General features: G+C 36.8%; 1 protein-coding gene across 20 annotated transcripts in view; it reads left to right on the forward strand.

Moving 5' to 3' along the window:
- The window catches only part of ATE1 (arginyltransferase 1), a 163,959-nt gene that overhangs the window by 40,567 nt on the left and 103,742 nt on the right, over nt 1–19,650 (forward strand). For 17 of the 20 annotated variants that reach the window (XR_011528937.1, XR_011528749.1, XR_011528721.1 and 14 more), the window contains one exon: nt 10,661–10,693. The exons of the other annotated variants lie outside the window; for them this stretch is intronic. Coding sequence is in view for 12 of the 17 variants with exons in the window: in XM_070581640.1 (XP_070437741.1) it covers nt 10,661–10,693 (33 nt within the window). In the remaining 5 variants the exon portion in view is untranslated. The remainder of the gene's footprint in view (nt 1–10,660; nt 10,694–19,650) is intronic. 20 annotated transcript variants of the gene reach the window in all.

The following is a 19,650-nucleotide window of genomic DNA, read 5'->3' on the forward strand; positions in this document are numbered from 1 at the left end:
CATTTTAGTGGATGCAAAGCTCATGTGATAGGAATAATCTTGTTGTGAGCGCCATTAGTCTTTAGTTTTGTGTTTTAGGTCTGCTTTTTCCATTAAATCTGAGGAGCCTCAAGTTTTACGACCTCCTGGTAATGACTTGACAGTGAACAATACTACCTATTGATGACTAGTCTAAAGGAGGAAAGTTTGTGGTTTTGCTGTGGTAATTCATTTGATATGCCAAATAATTTTAGGTAACTGCTTGCATGATTAAAAAGCAGTTCATTTTTTTCTAGTCAATAGTTATAAAAGTAAAATATATCTATTATATACATGATTATTTATCCAGAGCATAATTCTGCCTTTAAGAATGTGTAAAACTTGGGAATATATTTGTGTAGGTCTGTAAATATTGATAAATACATATATGTTAGCTTTTCTGTGACAGTCATTCTAGAAATAGCTCAAAATTTTATACTTAGAAAGGCTTCCATTTTTTTCTCCTGTGCTCTGGAGAAGTATGATTCTTCTATTCAACCGGTCATATAAATATTTAATTCCTAGCCTGTTGCAGTCACTGTGGTAGGTCCTTGGGATGCATAAATGAATAAGATACAGTCCTTTGCACATTTTAGCTAACAAATAAAATGAATTATAAAATACTTGTAAAAACTTCTTTTCATAGGTGTGTGTTAATGTTGAAAATGTTAAAATACTACTGCTAATAAAAATTATTGGACATATATATGCCTGGCGTGTTTGGAGGTTGATCTTGCTTGCAGTCAGTTGGTCTGATAAGTATGCAAGCAGTATCTTTAATCATTGTTAATATGTTTGTTAATATAATCAAATATTAGTTTTTAGTGTTAACTAAATTGCCAGTAATAGATTCTATTTCTTAGTTCTTTGACTAGAGGGCTTTTAAAATAAATTTTGTCTTGACTGTAGTTTCCTGCTAATATTTTTTTTGCCAGCCTTGTTTCATCCATTGTCTGCATCCCTCCCCACCCCTTCACTTTCTCCCTGGAATTTTTTTTTTCAATTGAATTCATAATAGTTTACATCATTGTGAAATTTCAATTGTACATTATTTCTTGTCCGTCACCATATGTGTGCTCCCCTTCACCCCCTGTGCCCACCCCCGACCCTTCTTCCCCTGGTAACCACTGAACTGTTTTCTTTGTCCATGTGTTTGTTTATATTCCACGTATGAGTGAAATCATATGATGTTTCTCTTTCTCAGTCTGGTTTATTTTGCTTAGCATGATACCCTCCAGGTCCATCCATGTTGTTGCAAATGGAATGATTTTATCTTTTTTTATGGCTGAGTGTTGTTCCATTGTATATATATACCACATCTTCTTTATCCATTTGTCTGTCGGTGGGCACTTGGGTTGCTTCCATGTCTTGGCTGTTGTGAATAGTGTTGCAATGAACATAGGGGTGCATGTGTTACTTTGGATTATTGATTTCAAGTTGTTTGGGTGGATACTCAGTAGTGGGATAGCTGGGTCATATGGTATTTCTATTTTTAGTTTTTTGAGGAATCTCCATACTGTTTTCTATAGTGGCTGCCCCAGTTTGCATTCCCACCGGCAATGTATGAGGGTTCCCTTTTCTCCACGCCCTCTCCAATGTTTGTTATTTTTAGTCTTAGTGATTATAGCCATTTTTAACGGATGTTATGTGGTATCTTAGTGTAGTTTTTATTGGTAAATTTGTGGTATTTTTTGCTTGTTGCTAATTCATGTCATTCAGATTTTTGGAAGACATCCAGTTTCTTAAGGTCAATTTGAATTCTTTTACCCAACTTAGTGTTATTTAGATGATACCTAGTTTTGTCCTCAGAATCTCTTTGTAGTTGCTCCTCAAAAATAAGACTTACTGGAAGTTTCCCTGCAGGAAATTAAAGGTGTGCCTGGAGGACACGGGTTTTCCTAAGAGGATCTAACAAGAAGTGCACAGGTTGTTACTTCAGTAATACCAGCTCTTGGTCACTGGTGACTGCTTCTCTCTGTTCATGGCATCTCACCTTGACCAGATGACCCAGTTCTACAAAGTAACCAGGGACCATGAAGAGACATAGGGACAAAGAACAGAATATGATATTCATTTATTTGTTTATGAATTGATTAATTCCATTCACAAATGAATGAATGCATCTAGTCATTTAAGCAGCAAATATCTGAGTCCCTACTATGTGCCAGGCATTATTTTAAACTCGGGATACAGCATTGTGAGCAAGACAGAAAAGTTCTTGACCTTAGGGAAATGATCTGCTAGTGAGGAAGAGAACTAATAAACAACTAAGTATTCAGTATATTATTAGAATAATATGTGCTAACAAGAAAAATGAAGAGAGACTGGCCTGGTGGTGTAGCAGTTAAGTTCGTGTGCTCTGCTTCAGCGGCCTGGGGTTCTGTGGTCAGATCCTGGGCACAGACCTACACACTGCTTATCAAGCCATGCTGTGGTGGCATCCCACATATAAAATTGAGGAAGCTGGGTACAGATGTGAGCTCAGGGCCAGTCTTCCTCATCAAAAAGAGGAGGATTGGTGACAGATGTTAGCTCAGGGCTAATCTTCCTCAAAAAAAAAAAAAGAAAAATGAAGAGGAGGTGAGAGATGGAGAGCAGGGTTGGGGAAGGGTGATGATTAGATAAGGATATTGGAAAGATATCTGACGAGAGGGGCTCCTTGGCAGACACCTGGATGAAGAGCATGCACCTGTGCATATCTGGGAGAGGCATGTTTCAGGTCCGTGGGAGAGTGCATGTCATGTTCACAGAACAGCAGTGATACTGGTGAGGCTGGAAAACAAAGCGTGGGGCATCTCCTTTCTTATCTATGTCACTCATGAAAGATTTTCTTTAATTCTTCCCCCTTTTTGCCATTCGTTGGCAAAATTTGTCATCATAAAACTTACATATTTTGTTGTATACTTGTTAATTACTTTGTTTCCTTGCTACCTGAACACCTATTTATCACCATGTTTTCGTGTTATTTTAGAACACTGAGGCTTGGTATCTGTGGGTTTTATTGCCTTCTTGGTGAGTTCTGATGAAGGATAGTGTTAAGTCCTTTGTATAATGAAGGGAACCATGGATTGGAAAAGGCTTCTAGGTTTTAACCCCAGTTTTCCTGCCAACTGTAACATAATGAAAGATTTCTGGACGTCAGCTTATCTAGATGTAAACTAAAGAAATTGGACTAGATAATTGCCAAGATTGCTTTTAGCTATGAAATTCTGTGCTTTCAATGATTTTAGGAAAAATCCCCAGGAGGAACTCAGTAGTTTTTTTCTCCTTTTTTAAAATTAATTTTTATATTTATGTATAGTAAAGTACACAGATCTTAGGTATACAGCTTGTTGAATTTTTTTTAATGTGTATTTTTTTCCCCAAGATTTCTTTTTTTCTTTTTTGCAGAAGATCTTTAGCTCTGAGCTAACATCTGTTGCCAATCTTCTGGTTTTCTTGCTTGAGGAAGATTAGCCCTGAGCTAACATCTGTTCCAGTCTTCCTCTACTTTATACGTGGGTTGCCACCACAGCATGGCTGACAAATGGTGTAGGTCCGTGCCTGGGATCTGAACCTGTGAACCCAGGCTGCTGAAGTGGGGTGCTCTGGACTTAACCACTATGCCATGGGGCTGGCGCAAGCTTTTTGAATTTTTACATGTGTATATACTCTTTATGGTCATTACTCAGATTAAGAGGTAGAACATTTTCAGCAAGCTAGAAGGCTCTGTCATGCCCCTTCCCAGTCAGTACTCTCCCACCCAGAGGGAACTATTGTTCTGACTTCTATCACCATAGATTAATTTTGCCTGTTCTTGAGCTTCATATAAATGTGTTCATACAGTTTATACTCTTCAGTTTTTTCCTTATACTCAACATTCTGCCTTTGAGAGTTATCCACATTGCATGCAGTAGTAGTTTCCTTTCAGTCCTGTGTCACATTCCATTATATGCGTATGGCTGAGGTGGTTCCTTTTCCTACTGATGGGCATGGGAGTTGTTTCTAGTTTTTGGCTATTATGAATAAAGCTACTGTGAACATTCTTGTACATGTCTTTTGACAGACATAACACACATTTCTCTTGGATATATACCTAGGAGTTACCTAGGGTAAACATATCTTAGCTTTTGTAAATACTGCCACTTTTCCATATTGGTTGCACCATATGAAAATTCTCACTATCCCACATCCTTACTAACACTTAGTAGTGTCTGACATTTTAATTTTAGCTGTTCTGGTAGGTATATAGTGGTATCATGTTGGGGTTTTGATGCGTTTCTGAACCCTCAGCTTGGAGATTAAGAAAGTCAGAAAAAGATTTAAAGATTTCTCTTACATGAAATTTAGGTCCCAATGTTGACTTAAAAAAAGTCTTAAGGTATTGTATTATTTCCACATTTCTTATGAGATATTTTAGTATGTTGTGCTAGTCCTTAACTTACTTAATGTTGTAAACAAGCATGTCTTTAGGTCGGCAGGGTCCTGTGGCAAAATGACTCTCCCATTAGTGAAGCAAAGATTCTGGACTCAGCACATCATGTCACCAGCACTTGAGACTTTCTTTAGTGGTTGTTCCTTTTGGTCACTTTGCCAAGAACTTCTTTTTCTTTGCATTTTGATGGGAACTCTGTTTAAGGTAGTATTGTTTCCTGCTGGTAATGTTGAAAAGCAACAAAATTCTTTTAGACTCCATTCTCTTTGAGTATAGCTCTTCAGGCTATAGTTATTATATTCTTATCTGGATTTGTAGATTCATGTTGCAAAATTAACCATTTAATTTTAGAAATAAAACCGCCAGAATTGGAAGTAGTAAATAGTAAATGAACTTTTAATAAGTTCAGATTATACTATTTATGTTAATAGATAAAAAGCCACTGTTTATAAAACATGCAACTGTTATTGTGGAGAACACATGAGGTAGGTGTTAGTGATTGGCTTAATGATAACCCAAATCCATGTTGCTCTTAGAAATTGGGGAGGGAGTTGCAAGTAGTAAAAAGATATGCATAGAAGTAGCTCACTAATTAGGATGTGTATTAGCAAACTGTGGACAAATGTTTCAAGGAAAACATTTATATCTAGCTCTGTGTATTAGTGTTACAGGCTCTTGTGATTCTGGGTAGATATCACAATCTTTTAGGAGGCATTTTATTACAGTTCCTTCCATGGTGTTGGGGTGAGCATTAACTCATTCACCAATCCAAAGTGCTAAATCTTGCAAAGATCTCCTTGAGGGGTGTTATAGGATAGGAACCATAACTCTTAAAGGGGGAGAAAAGAGCCAGTGATTTTTCTGACTGTGTAAACAGCCATACTGAGTATTTTCAGTGAGCATTTTTATTAAGTACAGATTGGGGAAAATGAGTCAGAGCTGGCAGGGATTGGTGTTTCCTAGAATGAATTTTGTAGAGAACTGGTTTTGTGGAACGTTAATCAATGTTAAGTGAAATTAAAAACAAGCAAAACTCCCTGACCGTGTAACTTTGGAAGGCACTAGATTGAGTGAAGTTGAAGGGTTTTTTGTTTTTCTGCCTTTACTCAGATATAATTGGCATACATAAGGTCTACAACATGTTGATTTGATAGACTCATGTATTGCAGTATAGTTACCACCATGGCGTTGGCTAACACCTCCATCATATCACAAAATTACCGTTTCTCTTGTGTGGTAAGAACATTTAAGATCTGTCTCTGCAACTGTCCAGTACACAGTACAGTATTGTTATCTGTAATCGTGGCACTGTGCTTTAGATCCCCAGAACTGATTCATCTTCTAGGGTTTTTTGTTTTTAACTGTAGGAATTCTCTGAGCCTTTAATTTACCAGTGTACCTTGTAATTCTCTAAGATGAGGAAGGAGAAGTGAGATAGCAACAGTCTGCAGCATTTCCCAAGCTTATTTGGCCATGGAGTCAGTTTTTAGAGGGTTTCTCAGGAGCCTGGCATTTGGCCATGGAATAATTTTATAGAGAGTGTCTCAGGAACCTGGTGTACGACAGAATACTAATTGGTGAAAGTAGCTAGGCTGAAATCATTTTACAGATAGAAAACTAAGGCCCAAATACTTGGTTACTGAAGTAGATAGAGCTAGTGAGATTCCAGACTGTCTCTTAGATCACCGTTCTTTCCCACGGCAAAAAAGGAGACTTAATGGCTCAGAAGACAGGATTAAGTATATTAGAATGGAAATAAGATCTTCCTTGTCGTCAAGCTTAACATCTTATCCAGGGTTCTAGCTCTAAATAAAAGAGGCAGTGCGAGTGGTTAGTCCTTTCAGCTACATTGCTAACAAATGGAACAGAGAGTAGCTGTAAAAATAAATTTCAAGAAGTACCTGAAATTGCTCTTTTCTCTCCCATTAAAATTAGGATACACAGGATCTTAGTTCTCCTTAGTTCTCAAACTTTAGTTTTGACCCGCTGTTAAGAACAGATTTAATTTTCATTGTATTGATGACATCATTTTAGATGGGAGTTAGCTGTGTTTTTAGGCTGCTTTTGAAGGTTCCATTTTTCTACAGTGAAATATGAAATAATGACTCTTTTGTGGAATCAATTTCTAAGAATTGTAGATTTATGAGAGACATTCTTAACATAAAACTTAGTTTTTACACCGCCTTAAAACAGTCAATTTAAAATAGTGTAAATTTATGTACCAGAAATTGTGGGGGGATGGGAAGGGAGTCTGAAACGTTATTTACCTTAACACAGTTCAGACGCTTAGCTGAATGAAAGCTTCCAGATTCCTGATAGGGAACTTAGTATTTTACACTGAGGTATGATTTAGATTGATAATTACAAAATTTTAAATAAAGATTTTATTAGAGTATAGCCTAAAATGGTGAGACCTGTCCCCTGACAATTATGTAAGATAGTATGTACTATGTGCTAGGGTGACAGACCAGAAAAATAGGACCAGAAGAGGAATTTTGTTAATACGAGAAAATTTTGGATAATCTTTATGACCACTTATAACACTTGGAATTCCACTTTGAGAAATAGATACACCTCATTGATTTTCCTTGGTTTAGAAAAAAATTTTGTGGCTTATCTTGCAAAAATTGCTGTTCACTGTACCTTTTTTCTTTAAAATGTAGGAATTTAACATTGTTCCTTGTTAAACAGAAAAGCCCTTTCTGGAACATAGTAGTCAAAATTACTTATGTGTTGAATTGTATTACAAAGATAAATAATTAATTATAGTTTTGCTGGGATATTTTGACAAAATTAGTAGTATGTATTCTTCTCTACTTTTCTCTGCCGGCCCCCCTCCTCCCCCCCCCACTTCGTGCCCCCTACAAGTAACTGGCATGGCTAGTAAGAAGTCTTGAAAACAGAAAGAATTTACTAATCATAACTGACAGGTGGTTTAACTACAATTTTGTGTGCTTAGAAAACTGTTTAGAAAATTTTGGTAAGCATTAAGCGCTTCCTGGAAGGAATGAGAAGGTGTTAAGAGACAGGCTACCAGTGAGGAATAGAGTAATGGCACTAGGAGTGCTAAGTAAGATGCTTAAGACAAGCAAGGTCAGTACGTAGCTATGAAACACAAGCACTGACCTGTGTGTATTCTTTTTCTCTTTTTAGAGGTCCAAAAGATTTTGAAAATGGTACTGATGCCCTTTATGCCTGGATTCTAAATATAGAACATATAATCCTTGTGTTTTTTAAAAATTCAAGACTGCACAGAATATTTGACATTTAAAATTTTTATGAATTTTATCAAGTGAATCAGATTAATAATGTTATTAATATTGTTGTTGACAAGAAACTTACCTGTTTAAGTTTGAAAAGACAAATGTCAGGCAGGTTGTCCCATTTTCAACTATGTTAAATTGAGATATTTCCTAGAAGTAATCTTTAAAATAAATACATAGAAAGATAGAGACTATGGCTATGTTTACCTCCAGTTGTTTCTAGAATAAGTATATTCCTATCTATAAAATCAATAAGATATTTTGTTAAAACATACTAAATTCTTTTCTCAATATTAGCCCTAAATATCTAGAATAAGATCTTTCTCTTAAACCTATTAATTAACTATACCCATTACACAGTATTTTTGAGCAGCCACATTAAAAAAGTGATATTAATGTGGGCTACCAGCTGTGGCCATAGTCTTTTTTGTTGTTATTATAATAGACTTTATTTTTTAGGGTAATTTTAGATTGACAGCAAAATTGAGCCATTTTTTATACTGAGCAGACATCATGGGGGTATTTGTTAAAAGGAATCTGTTTCTACTGTCAATTTCAGTGTATATGCAAAATGTATTTTGCAATTACATTTGCTTTTTTTATAATTGTTCTTTTTTAAAGTGTTAGCATTTGTACTGAATATGTGTAATTTCATTACAAAAGAATTTACTAAGTAATTAAGTGAAGGGAAATAGCAGTGAGTTTTTCTGGTGCAATAATTGAGAAGCAGCAATTTTGGACCTTTTTCGTGTCCTGTGAATAGGAGCATGAATGTGTGTCTTATGGTTTGTTATTCTGTTTTTACTGCTCAGGGAATTGAGAACTTTTATTTATGTGTTTCATGTTTTGGCAGCTTCAAACAGGACAAGAATTTTTAGGTCTATTGAAAAAGCTGTGACAGGAGTGTTACGTATACACATGACAAAGACGTATGTAAATTATTGGAGCTTAAAGGAGACATTAGTTTTCTTGGAAAGTGTTGATATGCTTCTCTTTATTGTTATTTAAAGTAACTTCCATTCTACTTGACACATCAATTATTACTGAATCAGAACTACTTCTAAATTCCAAAGTATAATGTGTGTAATATGGTTAACATGTACCTGCTGGGGAAAAGCATAGGAACTCTACAACAGCAAATTTCTTACTTTAAAATAAAAATTCACCATGCCTCATTTTTCTCCACTGTTAAAACTGGCTAGTATTTCAACTATCACTTTTTACTCTTGGGAGGAAGGGTAGGGATTGTCTTATCTTGGCCTACTGTAAAAAGAATCTAAGGGGACAGCCCCATGGTGTAGTAGTTAAGTTCGGTGCACTCCACTTCTGCCACCCAGGTTCTCAGGTTTGGATCCCTGGCACGGACCTATAGTACTTGTCAGCCATGCTGTGGCAGCAACATACATATAAGATAGAGGAAGACTGGCACTGATATTACTCAGGGCGAATCTTCCTCAGCAGAAACAAAAAAAAGAATCCAAGACCACAAAGGTTGAACTTTAAATTTTAATAGAATTACTTGTTTCCTATTAGCATTATGAAAATTTTGGTATATCTTGCACTTTCAGAAAGTTCTCTTGACAGTTAATATAATTGAATTGCATATTGATATCATTTAAATGAAGAAAAAATCTTACGGTTTTTGTATTTTAGTACACTTCCATCATCTAGGGCCTAGATGATGCTAGTTAATTATGTGGCTTTCGTGTGCACTGGTAATATTTTAGGATTGTATTTGCTTTAGTTTTGGGGGAGGAAGTGTCTGATATCTTTTTTAAACTATAAACATTCACAAAGTAGAGAGAATGGTATAATGAATCCACATCTATCCACCTCCTGCTCTCACTAATTTAATCTAATGGCCAGTCTCACTTTATTTACACACTTCCCTCCTGACCCCCCAGTGATTTTGAAAGAAATCCCAGACATCATGTAACTTCATTGAGAAATACTTCAATGTGTATCTCTAAAAGAGAGTCAAATTATTTGTATTCCCTGTGAGTACTAGTTGGCTTTGTTGTGGAGAGGAAGTTTAAGAGTTTGGAAACAGGCCTGCTGTTGCCTTTTATTCTAGTTACTTTGCATTTAGGAAGAACAAGAGTTTATATTCCTTGGGTATTTTATTATTACAGTGACACTCAAAGGATTTGAAATGTTGATTTTGTAAATAACATCTAAGAACACATTATGAATTGCCATCATGAATATGTGTGAAGTTACGTGGACAGTCCTCATTTCAGAGCTAACCTGTGATTTGATTTGCCATTTTTTCATGGCTCCTCCTTCCACAAAATTTATGTTTATTTAAATACTGAGAAACAGCATATAACACTTAGTTCTAGATGAAATTCTGTAAGTCTCCATGTGTGTCAAAGAAACAGAAAGCAGAGAGAAAAAATAATGCATATGAGGCTGAGAGAAAGAGAAAGGGCAGAGCAGGGTAAACACCACAGCGCAGGTGCCACATGTGGAGGTGTGAGCTCCCTCACTGTCACCCAACCTCCTCTCTGGGTCTTGACTTTTATTTCTCTCTCCTCAGTTCCCCCTTGGGTTTATATCATTTTCTTCTTTGGCATTTACTTAACTTGGCCTGTGGCATTTCTGGTCAGGAAGATTGCTGATTCCTCCCTTAGAGGTTTTATTATATGGGGGTCGTGAGATAAAATTTAAAAAAATGAAATATTTCAGGACTAATTTGTTGTGCCTTACTTACTTTTATCCAACTTTTAAAAAATGTTTGTTTAAACTAATTCAAATAGTTGGGTACCTACTATGGGCTAGATTGAACTTTTCTATACTCTGTGGATGAATTATACAATGTATGAAACATTTGTTTTATACAGACTTTTAGGTTTACTTAGATGCTCTTATTGAAAAATTATGTAATAATTTTTCCTTTTTCTGTGTGTTCCCTTTTGCTGCCCATTTATTGGATGAAACTGATTCTATTCAAATGTGACTGCAGTTCACAAGATTCCTTTGCAACTCACCTTTGGAGGTAAGAGTTTACTCACTGACCTTAACATTAGAATTGCTAAGTTAACATCACTATTGGTATCTTTTGTGAGGCATTTATTTGATAATTTAAGAGTGATCATTTTGTTGTGACATATATATTCTTCAATAATAGTAGTGAGTTGAATGCAGACCTTTTTTTGTTAAGAATTCTTGTAAGTTAGAGAGCTATACACGTTCATAACAGGTCATTGCCTCTTTTTAAGTACATTTCTTTTTTAATCGGTAGAGTGAAATCAGTCTTTCATTTTGAAGAGCCTTCTTGTATCTCCATTACTCTCATAACTGTTTAGCATCAGTCTTGTTCTCTATAAACTGCCCTGGTGTATGAAAAGAGCTAGAGAAGTCATAGGCAGAAGCTGTCATCAAGAAAGTTTCATTTGGTGCAAGAGATCGTTTTAAAATCGGTGGATTGATTAGGGAAAACCGAAGGACTTACCTTTACTGAGCTTCTTTGATAACAAAGGCACTACTGTAGGTACTTCGTTCACTTTCTCATTTCACCTTCATAGCGGTTCTGCAGTACAGAACTGGGAATCCAGGGATAAAACTGTGAGATAAAGAAAAAATGTTAGGTATTCAGAGAAGCAGATATCATTGTGAGCCGCTGTTGATGCGGAACCACTTGTAGAAGATGGGCAGGACTTTGAGAAAGGAGTAGGAAAGGGGAAGCCGCGGAGTGTGTGGAGACAATGGGACCTGGGTTCCAGATCACGTCTTCACTTGTTAGCCACTTAACGCTGGGCAAATCACCAATTTCCTTGAGCCTCAGTTTTCTTTTTTTTTTTTCTCTGCTTTTTCTCCCCAAATCCCCCCCCCCCCCCCCCCGCAGTACATAGCTGAATATTTTAGTTGTGGGTCCTCCTTGTTGTGGCATGTGGGATGCTACCTCAACATGGCCTAATAAGTTGTGCGATGTCCGCGCCCAGGATCTGAACCCCGGGCCGCCGAAGCGGAGCGCGCAAACTTAACCACTCGGCCACGGGGCCGGCCCCCAGCCTCAGTTTTCTTATCTTTAAAATGCAAGTAATTCCTACCTCTCAAATGGGGCAGTGGACATGGGAACAGTAGATAAAGTGCTATTCAAATCTTAGTAATATTTTGTACTTAAGCTATACTTCAGCCGCACACAGTAAGACTGTTCCCGCCCTTTTGGTTGTCCTTCCTTTTGTCTCTGTTGTTTACTTCACTAATTTATATTCTCGTTCCTGTTCCCACCATGTTCAAATCATATCCCTCTTGAGGTTGAGCCTAGATACTATGTCCTCCGCGAGGCCCTCTCTGACCTGTCCACATGGAGGCAGTTGCTTCTTTTTCTGCTCCTACAACATTGTGTTCATGCTGTTAGGGAAACTATCATTGTTATGTAGTATAGCCCAGCCTGGCACAGCAAATACTCCTCATGGCCAGTTGGCCAGGTTAAATGATTGTCAGGGGAAACTGACCAGACCAGAGAGGCTAGTACCATGCAGGCTTGGTTACATTTTTTAACTATCCAGGATCAAGGCGGAAACAGAGCTATATAGTAGAAAGATTCTGGGCTTTGAAATGAGAGAGGCTTGGGTGGCCCATGAGCAAGTCTTTATAATAATCTAAAAATGGAGATAAGAATACTTACTTACAGGAGTATTACAATGAAATGAGTAATATGTGGCAAACACTGAACACAATGACTGTCACACAGAATTTTAAATAAAGTTTAGTGTAAAAACAATAAAAAACCAAGCCATAGAAACTTGAAGAAATATAAATTATATAACCAACTCTTTAGCTGATGAAGCAATTCTGGAGCATAGAAGAATGGGAAGTATCACAAGGAAAGGATGGGAAATTAGATTTGATTTTGTAAAAAATCCTGAATTTGTTCATGAAAACACGTATAGTTAGAAGGCAATTTTGGGAAAGTGTGATAAAAAGGTTATTATACTTAATATAATGATCTCCTAGAATCAATTTAAAAATGTACTATTTTCTTTTACATAATATTTGGTGGATTTTATCATAGTTGATGAGATGAAATACAAATGGTGTAATAAATGTTTTAAAAGTTTAACCTTCTAAGTAATCAAAGAAATGCAGTTTAAGACAGTAGTGATACACAGTTTTTTAGCTATCAAGATATCTTTTTTTTAAGTGAATGCTTGGGAAGATGTGATGAGATCAGATGTTTTTAAACTTCATCCTTTTCAGAAATCAGTTTGGTCATGTGTATTAAAGACCTTATATAAATTCATACCTTGTAGTTGAGTAATTCTAGTCTAAGGATCACTGCCAGAGAAATAATCAAAGATGGGAACAAAACTTGCATAAATATGTTTGTTACTGCACAAAGGGCACGATCTACTCGCCACGGGACAAAAGCCAATCGTAAAGAGACAATATAGTGGCAGAGAAAGGGCATTTTGTTACAGCTTGCTAGCAAGAGGGAGGATGGCCGACTAATGTCTAAAAGAACCATCTTCAGGGGGGCACAGAATCTTGAAGCAGTTATATAAGCCTGTGGGTTACAGGGGAGGGGGTTAGGAACGTTGACCCTCTGGTGTTACAGACTGGGAGTTGCCATACCAGGTCTTTCACTTGTCACTGATGATGGCTATCAGCATACACTCTGTTTGGGAGGGTCATCACATTCCTAAGGAACTCAGTGAAGTTATCATCTTATCGCAGCTGGGAGGTATATGCCCTAGCCGGGGCGGGTGGGGGGGTGTCATAAAATCTACAGAACAGGTGGATCTCCTGGAGGGTGCAAATCTAGCTGGGTTAGTTAGTCAGAGGTCATTCAAAGTTACGACATGGTATCTTTTCTACAATATGGCTTCCCTATGTCAACCTTGTGTTGAACCGGTTGCATGTTTATTATAGCATTCTTATTAACGGCAAAAAATTTATAAATAACCTAATGTCCAACAATAGGAAAAGGTCAAATAAGTCATGGTACACCAGCCATGATAGAACACCCTATGGCCGTTAAAATGGGGATCATGCGTATATGTTCATGAGTACATATTGATGAACGGTAGCAGTGTAAAATACTTTTGCTATATTAAGAGAGAAAAGCAGGATGCAAAATTAAACATGCAGATCTCAATTTGTAAAGAATTTGAGCTTACAGAAATTAGTTAGGAAGGAGATACACAAAATGTTAACATTAACGACAAATTGTTAAATTGTTTAACCCCTTACTCTTCCATGAAGGAGCCACAATGGGGAGAAGAGGTACCTTGGTAGTTTTTTGGTGATGGCTCTTGTAGTCAGTGTTTGAATAGGATGTACATCAGGGAAATCTCTGATTGATGTGGAAACAGAGTCTAGTCTTGAAAAAAAAAAAAAAAGACTGGCAGGAGCCTAGATGAAGAGATAATGTTGATAATATTTAAGGCTGGACTCTCCTTTCAGCAAGAGCTTAGAGGATTAAACAGGAGTAAGTGTGCTGAGCAGAAGGCAGTTAGATTGGCGTGGTTTACCTGCAAAGGGGTAAATATGGCGGCTGGAGTTTGATGTCCGCTTCACTGTAGCAATTATCAATTTGAAGATGCTACTAAACAATGGCAAAGATGCTTTTAAATAGACCTCACTGATAGACTTCTCTCAAACGTAAGCTCAGTGAGGGAAGATCCTGTTTTTACTGCTTCCTTGTGTTTCCATTCTTAGTATAGTAAGTAGTACGTAGGAGGCACCGAATAAATATTTTTTGAATGAATGAATGAACAAACAAATGAATCAGCTAGGTGAGACTGATGCTGAGAGTGGTAGGCTTTTATTCCTAATTTAGCAGGACTCAGCTAAAAGCACACAGGTCTAAAATTTATGTTTCCCTGTGGTTAACTGTCTATCTTCCCAGCTAGACTGTAGCTACTTAAGATCAGGAGCTTTGTCTTTTTCATTTTTGGATGCTCTCAGATGTAGCCAGGACTTGGAGTGTACCAACCATATACCTAGAGTTGTACCAAACAAATATGTATTTTTTAAATTACATCTTGCTACTCTGGTTGAATTGGGAATTGGTGTGTGGAAGGTTTAATCTTTGGGGAAGAACAGAAGGGAAAGTCTCATGATCAAAGTTTAGTGATAGTTTTGTCATTTTCTGTATGATATGCTTTCTCCACTTGATGATCTGGAGTTGTATTTTTCCTGGGCTAAGCTGATTTTTTTCTGCTGGGCTTGTTGACATGAAGAGGGAAAAATCACAATTAAAGATGACCAATATGCTTTGCTTTTCTTGAAATATTTGGGAAATATTTTGAGGAACTTCTTTTGATATTTTTCTAGCCCAGAATTTCCTGGGGGTGGTCACCTGATGGTGTAGTTAGTGGCTGCTACTCCTAAATCTCCAGCAGCACTGAGCCCATTTCAATTCCTTTGCCACTGCACAGAGCCTGAGATCCGGAGCAAAGCCAAGGCAAGAGAATACTGGGAGTCTCGAAATGTTTGATGTTGCCATTAAACTTATGTTTTAGCTGGAGAAGGAAGATTACAAATATGGTAAATACCCAAACACCTTCCCTAATTTTGAATAAAAGAAACATAATTTGGTAGAGACAATAAAATACCCGAGACTAGCAGTTGGAAATGAAGGAGACTTTAAATTTCACTTTATCCACAAAACTACTGTGAGTGAACCATGTCCCTTTGTTGTAAGTCCTAAACAGTTAACTGCCACATGAATCTAACAAAATTGTCAGGTTATAGTAATTACATCAGTAATTTGATCTGCTGTCATTTGAATGGAGCCATGTGTGGAGAGTCAGTTACTTCCCTCTGTGGGGCTGACCCTTTTACATTCCTGTAAGCTGAAGACTAATAGAGCTCATTAAGCTTTATGGGAAAAGAGCTTTTATCACCTCGTCAAGTCAGGCAACATATTTTCACTATATTCCTTATTTCGTGTGGCTCTGTAGCTGCCGATGTGCACTCCCCTGCTAGGTTTACATCAGACCTCTCCCTTACAGACATTTTTATTGACATTTCTAAGTCTGAATTACATTTGGTGTGGCACCATCTACAGATGTCTTCAATTAAATGTAGGTAAATAAAAGGGATTACATATCAGAGGCTAAAAGATTCTTGAAATTCTCTTCTGAGTCAAACTTTGCCAGCCAGTCCAGTAGGGTACAATCTCATCATCATTTTGGAGGTGGGAGCTGCAGGAGACGCATTTGTAAGAAAAGTTAAGCCATGTGGGCATGTAGGTTACTTTGGTTTCTCTTCAGGTATATCCTTCTATTTCATTTCAGATCAATTAAAATCTGCATTAACAGTTGTCATAATAACTTATCAAGAAGTTAGCACCTGTAGTGTCTGTAGGTACTATGCTAAGCTCTTTGCTTGCATTATTTTAATTCTCACAGAATATCCATAAGGTAAATATTCCCAATTTTCTTATGAAGAAAATTGAGCTTAGAGAGGTGGATTTGTTGAGCTCAGTATTATAGCTACTGGTATGTGACCATAATATGCTGTAGGATTCTTACCTTACTTGAAGTGATAATATTATTTGAAGGAAGGCAGTGATAAGTTTGAGATGTCTTTTGTAAACCCAGAGTGTAGTTGCTCAACCTTGGCACTATTGACATTTTGGGTCAGTTAAATCTTTTTTGTGAGTGCTATCCTGTGCATTGTGTGATGGTTAGCAACATCTCTGGCCCTTACCTGATAGATGCAAGTGGCACCCTCCCCCTTGAGTTCAAACAAAATGTCTCCAGACGTTGCCAAATATTCAGAGGGGGTAAAATGGCTTCCTGTTGAAAACTACTGCCTGAGAGCAGCCTTAAAATAAAAGAAGAAAGAGATAGAGTTAATAATCCAATAGTGAAGACAGTAGCAATGGTAACATATTTTCAGTCCCACAAAAGGTGGGCAAAAGAAGGAAAGGTGAACAAAGAACGAGTGAGACAAATAGAAGAGAAATAGCCAGATGGTCCACTTAAATCTAATCATATTGATTATTACATCAAATATAAATGATCTAAAGCAAAACTCTGCTGTATGGAAATGTTCTACATCTGCACTGTCCAAAACACATATAAACAATTGTCGTACATAGCTACTGAGCTCTTTAGGAACTGAATTATTTTTTTAATTTTGGTTAACTTATGTAGCCACGTGTGGCCAGTGGCTATCCTATTGGACGGTACAGGTCTAAACACTCCAATTAAAAGACACAGATTGTCAGACTAGATAAAAGAAAAAAAGCAAGATCCACCATAAATATGAAAATATGGATAGGTTAAAAGTAAAAGGCCAGAGTAAGACATACCATGTAAATATTAATCAGAAGAAAGTTTGGGTGGATGTATTCATATCTAGCAAAATAGACCAGGCAAAGAGTATTACTGGAACGAGAGACATTTCATAATGATAAAATAGTTATAGGAATAAATTAATATAATTATTAATTATAATAGGAATATAATATAATATAATTTTATGTGTCCTCATAGGAAGACACAGTAATCTGAAATGTGATACACTTAGAAATAGAGCCTCAAAATACATGAAGCGAAAACTAATGGAACTGAAAGGAGAAATACTCAAATTCACAGTTATAGTTGGAGACTTTAGGACTACTTTCTCAATGATTAATAGAAAAATTAGGTGAAATATAGTTTTGAACAATACTATCACACAATTTTACTTAGTTGACATCTATTGAACACTATACCCAATGACCCAAAATACGTATTTTTTCAAGCACACCAAGACAGATCATATGCTGTACAAAAGGACTGAAGTTATCTCTGCTCCAAACGGAATTAAATTCGCATCAATAACAAAAAGAACTCTTACAACTCAGTAGTAATAAGACAACCTGGATAAAAAAATGGATAAAAGACCTGAAATTATATATTTCACCGGAGAAGACATACAAATGGCTAATAAGCATATGAAAAGATGTTCACCATCAGTAAGGGAAATGTGAATTAAAACCAAAATGAGATACCACCATAAACCCACTAGAATGTCTGTAATCAAAAGACAATACCAAGGGTTGGCGAGATGTGGAGAAATGGGAACCCTCATACTTTGCTGGTGGAAATATAAAATGGTATAGCCACAGGCTGGCAGTTCCTCAAAATATTAAAGATAGAATTACTGTATGGCTGAGAAATTCCACTTTTAAGAATATACCCAAGCAAAATGAAAACATACGTCCAAAGACTTGTATGTGAATGCTCATAGTAGCATTATTCATCATGGCCAAAAGCTGGAAACAATTCAAATGTCCATAAACTGGTGAATGGATAAGCAAAATGTAGTATTTCCATACTATGTAATACTATTCAGCAATAAGAAGGAACAAACTATGATACGTGCTGCCCGTGGATGAACCTTAAAGACGTTATGCTAGGTCAGCAAAGCCAGACACAGAAGACTACATGTTGTGTGTTTCCATTTGTATGCATTATCCAGAAAGGAAATTTATAGAGTCAGAGAGCAGATCAGTCTTTGCCTGGGATAAGAGGCAGGAGTAGAGAACTGACTGCAGATGGGCTTGTGGGAATTTTTGGGGTGATAGAAGTGTTCCCAAATTAGATTGTGGTGATGGTTTCACAATTCTATAAATTGTTAAAAATCACAGAATCCTACACTTACTTTAATTTCCCCAAATACTGTAGAAAAGATCTGACTCAGCTTGACATCTTGCTTCTCTACTACATCCCTAGTTGTGATATAGGTATTTGCAGAGTCTAACTGTTCACCAAGATAATATTGTGTATTGAAATAGGTGTATTTTAATTAATATTCAAATAGTAACTTTAGATAATACTCAATATTAATGTTAGCCATTAGGATTTTTTGCTAGCTTGTAAAACAAATCTTTCCAAGGTTTTTTTGGGAGTTGGGAACTTCTTGCTTTTCTCTTGAAGCTGTGTGATAGCCTGGAATAAAATGTGTTTGGTTATGTGTTTGTGTGTGCCCTGGATTTCAAGCTGAGGTAGCAGGAATGGGGAGCTACCGTAGTCGCTGGCTTTATAGCCAGTGGTACCATTCAGTTTGCTGTCAGGAAAAAAAAAAAAGGACCATAAGAACTTAACCATCTCATCTCTTCAGTCTGTTGGCATATGAAATATCCTTGCTTGGGTGGCTCTCAGAGATCAAGATAGCTCCAATGGCCAGAATTTGGAAGAGAGAATGGCTGTTACTGAAACTGAGTCTTTTTTCTTTTTTTTTTTGCAGTAACATTGGTTTATAATATTATATAAAATCAGGTGTACATCATTATATTTTGATTTCTGTGTAGATTACATCATGGTCACCACCCAAAGACTAATTACAATCCATCACCATACCCTTGTGCCTCATCACCCCTTTCCCCCTTGTTCCTCCCTTTTTCCCCTCTGGTAACCACCAGTCCAATGTCTGTCTCTCTGTGATTGTTTGTTGTTGTTTTTATCTTCTATTTTGAGTAAGATGATACAGTATTTGACTTTCACCCTCTGACTTATTTCACTTAGCATAATACCCTCAAGGTGCATCCATGTTGTCACAAATGGCCAGATTTCATAATTTCTTATGGCTGAGTAGTATTCCATTGTGTATAAATACCACATCTTCTTTATCCATTCGTCCCTTCATGGGCACCTATGTTGCTTCCAAGTCTTGGCTATTGTACATAATGCTGCAGTGAACATAGGGGTGCATATGTCTTTATGCATTCGTGTTTTCATATTCTTTGGATAAATACCCAGAAGTGGAAGAGCTGGATTGTATGGTTAATTCTATTCTTAATTTTTTTGAGGAATTTCCATACTGTTTTCCATAGGACTGCACCAGTTTGCACTCCCACCAGCAGCGTATGAGAGTTCCCTTCTCTCCATATCCTCTCCAACATTTGTTGTTTCCTGTGTTCTTAATTATAGCCATTCTGACGGGTGTGACATGGCATCTCATTATAGTTTTGATTTACATTTCCCTGATAGTTAATGATATTGAACATCT

The sequence above is a fragment of the Equus przewalskii genome, chromosome 1, assembly GCF_037783145.1.
Source record: "Equus przewalskii isolate Varuska chromosome 1, EquPr2, whole genome shotgun sequence".
NCBI classification, from domain to species: Eukaryota; Metazoa; Chordata; class Mammalia; order Perissodactyla; family Equidae; genus Equus; species Equus przewalskii.